This window comes from Mus caroli, chromosome 5 (genome assembly GCF_900094665.2).
Source record: "Mus caroli chromosome 5, CAROLI_EIJ_v1.1, whole genome shotgun sequence".
Taxonomy (NCBI): Eukaryota; Metazoa; Chordata; class Mammalia; order Rodentia; family Muridae; genus Mus; species Mus caroli.
The window spans coordinates 29,847,677-29,854,584 of record NC_034574.1 but is presented as its reverse complement, the minus strand read 5'-3'; the positions used below and the strand labels follow the sequence as shown (position 1 = coordinate 29,854,584).

The window sequence follows — 6,908 nt, the reverse complement described above, 5'->3', positions numbered from 1 at the left end:
TGTAGACCAGGCTGGCCTCAAACTCAGAAATCTGCCTGCCTCTGCCTCCCAAGTGCTGGGATTAAAGGCGTGTGCCACCACGCCCGGTGTTGATGAAGATCTTAAGGGCAATATCACCATAGTCCTAGAAAGGACTGCTGTGGTAGATTCAGAGAGTTGAAGCAATGACATCCACGCTACCATCAAATGCTTGAGTTACCGGGCAAAGACCTAAACCCAGTGGGGCACCTACCAGGCCCTTCCTGCCAAAGGTTCATTATCTTGTACAGAAAACAGACCCTGTGCCATGTCCTAGAAGGGAGAGTGGCATGCGCTGGGCTCCATAAGACTCCAAGAGTTATCCTGGCACTAACGTCAGGGTCTGGTGGGCTGAAGGACCAGGTAGACAACTCCTGCCTCACAACTGAAACTTGACAGGTCTTCAGAAAGTATTCCCCAAACAGCCTTGTTCCTGCAGGTTTAGCCCAGATACTAAAGAAGGGACCTGGTAAGACAGGCAATGTCATAGACAAAGTAAAAGAAGTTGTAACCTAAAAAGGACAGGGTAGGTGTTGCAGACACACCAGGACAAAAGTGGAAAGACCAGTCATGTTGAAGGGCAGAAGGGGATCCATGTGGATCAGAGCATGTCCAGAAAGGCAGAAGGGCTGGTGGACAGCATGCAAAGTCTCCAAGGACTAACTGTGTCCTGTGTGAGGACAGAGCCTCACCACCCCTCTAGAACCCTAGAGCAATGTGTGGAAGCTGAAACAATACCTAGGATCTCACACAACAGGCTTAAGATGCCAATAACTATGAGAACTTGGCACACCATATCTCCCAGACAGGGAGACCACTTCAATAGGGTCTGCGAATACTCCTAGGCCTGGTCCCAATTCCACACAGGCACACAGGCTCATTCTATACCTAGTATTGCCTGATCTTTAGTGTCAAGATGGCTGCTGGTAGTATCCTTGCCCCACTGGAGAAGCAGGATGCTCTCCTCAAATGCTAGAAAGGAAGTTCTTATAAGTAAAGCAAGCCTCAAACAGCAACAACAGGTGGTTTAATCGCTTCTTTAATTCAAATGTACAATATCTGCAATTTAAAAATTTTAAATATACATTTCATGTCAGTCCTTCCTTTTGGAAATGGACAGCCAGGTCTAGGCTGGGCTCCGGGGCATACCCATCACAGCCCTCCTAGTTCCCAGTGAAGCCCATGGCATACAGCAGCAAGGCTTGGACAGGAGCCCCCTAGAATGCAGCCAAATCTCTGCAGATAGGTTTCTGCCACCTATTATCTTACACCCAGCTTGTGGCAAGGGTGTTTCCAGAGACACTTGAGGGGAGCAGTTCCTTCGATGGCTCTAGAGTGTGACAAGCACACATGGAGGGTGGCCCTGAACCTTGATATCATCTTTAGTTGTCACACTGCTCAGCACTGGTTCTTCTTTCCTGGAGGCTCCAGACCCACTGAGGAACAATTCTTTTCCCAACCATGATATCCTGAGCCCACACCCAGCATCAGCAGCTCAGTGTCTTCGACTCCCATATACCAATCCCTGGAGGACAGCTTCATGCCTGTCCTGGTAGCAGCCATGATCCTAGTGCTCAATGCTGAGGGAGGGAGGGAGGGAGGGAGGGAGACTGTGTGGGGAAGGATGCTCACAGTTGGCAAGGAGACCAACTCTGCAGCCCCACAATGGGAGGCAGGACTCCTTGTGATGTGGCTGTGAGACAAGCTATTGCTGTATAAAACCTGTCCCATGAGCCAGAAGCAGAGCTGCTTCACTCACTCACGGAAAGGTACTTCCTGCCAGGGAAGGCGTCTGTTAGGATTGGTCCCTTCCCTGGCACTGCATTCTACAGGGCGTGAGGTGGTTCCACTCCAGTTCTTCCCTCCTGAAGGGTACATGTGCAGACAAAATGAGAGAACCATAAAGGGCACTTGGCAGTGGCTAAGTCACCTACATGTCAAGGGGGCCATCAGTGGGAGGGAGGGAGGCACATTTTGGAGAAGAAACATGCTGAAGTGCATTGCCAAAAGTTCTACCCTGGTTTTATTAAAATCTTTCCTGACAGTACCACCATGGAAACAGAAACAACATCCCACCTCCTACCCCCAAAACCTCATAGTCAAAATAACTTGTTTTTAAATAAAGCTTGGAAATCTTTAGATTTTTGAGGAATTTGATAAAAAGTTTTGATCCCGCCTGCAGTTAGACAGGTGGGGCAATGTGTCCAGTGAGACTTTAATGAGCTATGGACTTTTAAAAATTGAGTCCCATTCTCAGATGCTAGACTCACAAAGCTGACTGTATGTGGCAGTTGCAAGAAAAATCTGCTTTCAGAAAAAATGGGCAGGCATTTTTAGAGGTCTTGCATATATCTTTGAGGATTGTGTGTGTGTGTGTGTGTGTACACAAATACATACCTGCCTGTGCCCAGGTGCATCTCTAGGTTGTGGCACCCATGAGCAGACAACAACCTTGTGGCAGAAGCTGTCCTTGCCCGATACTAAGAATTGTTTCTGATCACACTAAACAAGAGGCCAACTAAACTTGAGGTTGAGCTCACCGATATAACCCCCTGATGAATGGCTCTAGATTTTATATTCAGTTTCCTATGAACATCTGCCATGAGGAGTAGTCAGGCCTGCACCATGCTCATCTCAGAGCTGTTGGACCAACCTCAGAGTGTGGCAGCAGCACTGTAACAACTTTCACATGGTCCCCGAGCACTTCTAGGAGGGAAATTGAGGGTGACAAGAAGAAGCCCTAAATCAGCAAAGGGGCATTGGTGAATTTCTTTCATTAAAATTCAGTAGCTTCCCTTAACGTTCTCTTGAAAGACCTAATCCATATCCACTGTTCCTGTTACCACGCCTTGGGGTGGTTTTTGCCAGGGCAGATAGGAGGAGAGTCAGGCCAAGTGTGAGGCTCCCCACAACCTGTGTTTGGTAGGGAACCTTGCATCCCAGCAGCAAGGCTACTTGTCATGATGGAAAGACAGAAGGAAATTCAAGGGTCTCAAGAAAGCAATCCATGGACTGAAGCACAGTTAGCTAACCACAGGCTGCAGCTCTTTCCTCCTGTGTAGCCTAGAAACATCTCCAAACTAATCTACTCCCTACCCCACAGCTGAGAAATACAGATGTGACCTAGCAGAACAGCAGAGAATCTGCTCGGCATAGAGTCAGACAGCAGACAGAGTTCCCAAACCAAGCCAGGAAATGAAGGTAACTCATTTTCACTAACGTGACCTGGTTACTCTGGGCTTGGGCTTGGGAAGAGGTGGCTCTGACTAGCATGGGAAGCTGTCTAAGGCCACAGGCTGACCTGATTTTGAACCTTCCCTTTGGTGCCTCATCTTGTCAGTTGAGTCCTCCCTGGGCTCTGACAGGCATAGGTCTGTACTCTACTGGGCTGACAGAAGGCAAGATGGGAAGGGGCAAAAGAGGCTCTGGGTCCATTCTTAACTGTTGCTAGGACACTAAGCTTTCCCTTGACCATGAGAAACTGAGAAAAACCAACAAACCATAGCTCAGAGACACCTTTGGGGTAACCAGGTCAGCACTTCTCAGGTCCCAACCATGCAGAAGATACAAAGGGACAGACAGCATCCACAATGGTCAGCTGGTGTGTGGGCAGGCTACAGTGCAGGTCAGCCACAACCAGGGATGAGGTTATTGGGATAGCCACTTTGGGTCCAGCAGATGCTGTCTCTACCCAGGCTGAGAGACTAGGAGAGTGCATCAACACCAATGAGGAGATAGCTTGACAGTCATGCCTGGGAAGGGGAGAGGAGGGCAGCTGCCACAGGGCAAGCCTCTTATAACTCTAACAGTGGAAGTCAGTTCTTCAGTTCCCCAGTTAGGCCAAGGCAGGATTCTCACACAGGCAGTCAATACCAACCCCTCTCTCTGTGCTGGCTTAATGGAATGCATAAGAACAAGGAGCTGTGTGAAGTGCAAGTGCCACAGGGTGTTGGGAGGGCTACAGGAGGGACCTGCCCGACTAGACTGAGTAGCTACAGGAGAGGGAGTGGCGGCCAGAAGGCCCATCCACTTCCATAAACTTTGTCACATGCAGCACAGGCCTTGCCAAGTCACACACTTTACACGGGCATAGGAAAAGTTACATTAAAATTAATCTCTTTACTGATATAATTAAATTTTAACTCCTGAGAAGAAAACACAGAAAGGAAAATGGTGCTGGACACCTGGCAGCCCCAGTTCCCAGCCCCACACACCATTCATTTTGTGTCCAGACACTGGTGTGGCAGGTATGCCTACTGGATAAATGTGGGAGGGAGCTCTCCAGCCCAGTAGAGCAGGAGGGCTCAGAACCATCTGGCAAGAGCTAGGACTTCTGATCCACATACCAGGGCAGCTGCAACCTGGCGACTATGGCCAGGGGAACACTAAGAAAAAGACAAACACCTGGTCAACCTAGCACTGTCACCAGTTGCAGCGAGGCCAGGACCCAGGATTCAGGCTCAACCCCAACATAGTGCATGTTCCCTGCATAGCCCTCATTGCAAAGCACTCCTGCCATTGCCTGGCTGTCCACTTGACACAAGTGGAAGCCTGTACGGCCAAGGCAGCCCCAGCAGAAGCTTGGCACAGGCTTCTGGAGGCTCAGGCCCCAGCAGCTGCCTTCTTTCAGCCTTTTGTCCCACAGGCACTACTCAGCAGGTGGTGACCTTGTGAACATTTTGCAAACAAGCAAGCAGCCTGTGGTATGGACTTCCTGGTGCCGCCACCACCTCAAACACAGACTGGAAAGCCCTGCGGTCGAATTCCTCCTCTATCTGGTGTCTGTAGAAGTCTGTGGCAACCAGGCAGAAAAGGTTCACATCCACCTGTTCCAGTTTGCCCATCCTGCTGATGACGTGTGGAAGGCTGGTAGAAGAGTTAAGGACGAACGATGGCAAGGGTGGAAAGACAGCCTCCCCAAGCAGTTCCCCTCCTAAGTCCACCAAGAGGCCCAGGGAAGACTGAGGGCAACCAAAATAGAGGGCAGCCTAGACCACATTAACAGCAGCAGTTGCCTGTAATCCTTTCCCAGCTGCAGCTTGCTGTCTGCCCAGGAGGACAGGGGTGGGTAGGCAGAGAGGCCCAGGAGCCGTGCAGTGCAGACAGGATGCTGGTTCCCAGTGCTCTGCACAACAGCACTTACCTGGGCTGTGCTCCCCACACAGTGCTAGTGGCTGGTGTTCCTGCTCACACTGCTCCAGTGCAGGGAGGGCAGAGCTAGCTAGCACCCTGCCTGCAAGGCTTTCCCAGTACTTAGGGTGAGGCTGTACTGTCACCACCAAGACAGCTTTGCTGCTAGTAACTCTCGTGGTCTACTGAGAAGGAGGCTGCCAAGAGGAACTCCTGGCATCACTGTTAGGGCGGGAACTGCAGCTTTACTTACGGCTTTCCCCAGGAGAGTGACCACAGCATAAAGATGAGAGCTAATGAGAAGCAGCATTGAGAAAACCTCAGAGGGACAGAGTATGACAGATGATGGGGCAGCCGCAGGGCCAGTGGCTGGCTGGCCTGAGCTGCCCTGCCTCCCTTTGGACTTCCCTTTTCCCTCAGCAGTAAAACTGCCATAAACCCTGGCTGGCAAATGGCTAGACCTTCTGTTTCGTGTCCCTGTCAACATTTTAGGGAAGGGTAAGCATCTTAGGGAAGGGTAAGCATCACCTTGATACCTGTGGGGTTCTTGTGTTTTTGAGACAGGGTTTCTCTGTGTAGCCCTGGCTGTCATGGAACTCACTCTGTAGACCAGGCTGGCCTCGAACTCAGAAATCCATGGAAGGAAGGATACATTGCAGAAACCCATGGGCTGGTAGATGCGCTAACAAGGAAGCAGGAGAGGCTCCACATGGCCATGGCAACTGGAGTTCTTTGTGTGAAGTTGGACAGGGACAGCATGACCCAGTCCCGGACCATGGATGACTGCCCAGCACTGTGCAGAGTCTGAAAAACCTAGGGACAAGAGAGCCCTGAGTACAGGGTCAGACTGTGGGGTAGGGTGAGGGGACTGGGGCCACAGCTGCCACTCATCTTAAAGGATGAGTCTAGCCCTGATGACAGGCCTACGGCAAGTGTGGGATTGGCTCCCCCTTCCTCCTCCTGCTCTGTCCTTACCCCACAAGGCAAGTACACCCTCACCTTGTAAACTACAGTGGCCATGAACTGTGGGTATGGCTGCTGATTGGACAGGAACTCTCCAATGACTTTGTTCATGACATCTTGAGGTGGAAAGAAGTCATCTAGGAACTGAGGCAGGATCCTTGCCACAACCCTGGCTTCACAGGGAAATCCCTTGCGGATCCTGAAATGAGAGGAGCTGATCTGAGCCTCAACCTGGCTCTTGGCTTCTCAACCCTGCCCATAGAGCCATCATGGACCAAGGCTCAGAGGTCCTTGACCCACAGGGATGTTCCAAGTGGGGCTCAGACCACAACTAGGGTATGAGTTTTAAAAGCCAAAGATGATATCCAGGCTGTCCTTTTGCTGTCCTGATTGATCTGGGCACAAGGTGATCTTTCCCACTCTGGGGAGAATAATGCAGTTGTGGGACAGCCCTGTAAAGGAATAGCAGCAAAAGGGTGGGGTGGTGACATTACTGAAGAGACTCTCCACATCAAAATGTACCAAAACTTTTCACTGTTGCATGTCCTAATACCCAGAGTACTACTGTCAATCAGCAACTTTTCTTCTCTTCAAAACTGGACGCCCATCTATGCTCCTGCTGATTCTTCTCTCAACATCCAACACTTTACCCTTACCTCAAAGTACCCAAGGAGCTAAAGGGATCTGCAACCCTATAGGTAGAACAACATTATGAACTAACCAGTACCCCGGAGCTCTTGACTCTAGCTGCATATGTATCAAAAGATGGCCTAGTCGGCCATCACTGGAAAGAGAGG

The 6,908-nt window shown here is 50.4% G+C and overlaps 1 protein-coding gene across 2 annotated transcripts in view; it reads right to left on the bottom strand.

Moving 5' to 3' along the window:
* Positions 1-1,039: 1,039 nt before the first annotated feature.
* The window catches only part of Htt (huntingtin), a 147,431-nt gene continuing 141,562 nt past the window's right edge, over positions 1,040-6,908 (bottom strand). For both annotated transcript variants that reach the window (XM_021163625.2, XM_029477727.1), the window contains 3 exons: positions 6,148-6,310; positions 5,801-5,961; positions 1,040-4,884 (listed from right to left, as the gene is read on the bottom strand). In XM_021163625.2, coding sequence (XP_021019284.1) covers positions 4,671-4,884; positions 5,801-5,961; positions 6,148-6,310 — 538 coding nt within the window. In that variant the 3' untranslated portion in view covers positions 1,040-4,670. The remainder of the gene's footprint in view (positions 4,885-5,800; positions 5,962-6,147; positions 6,311-6,908) is intronic.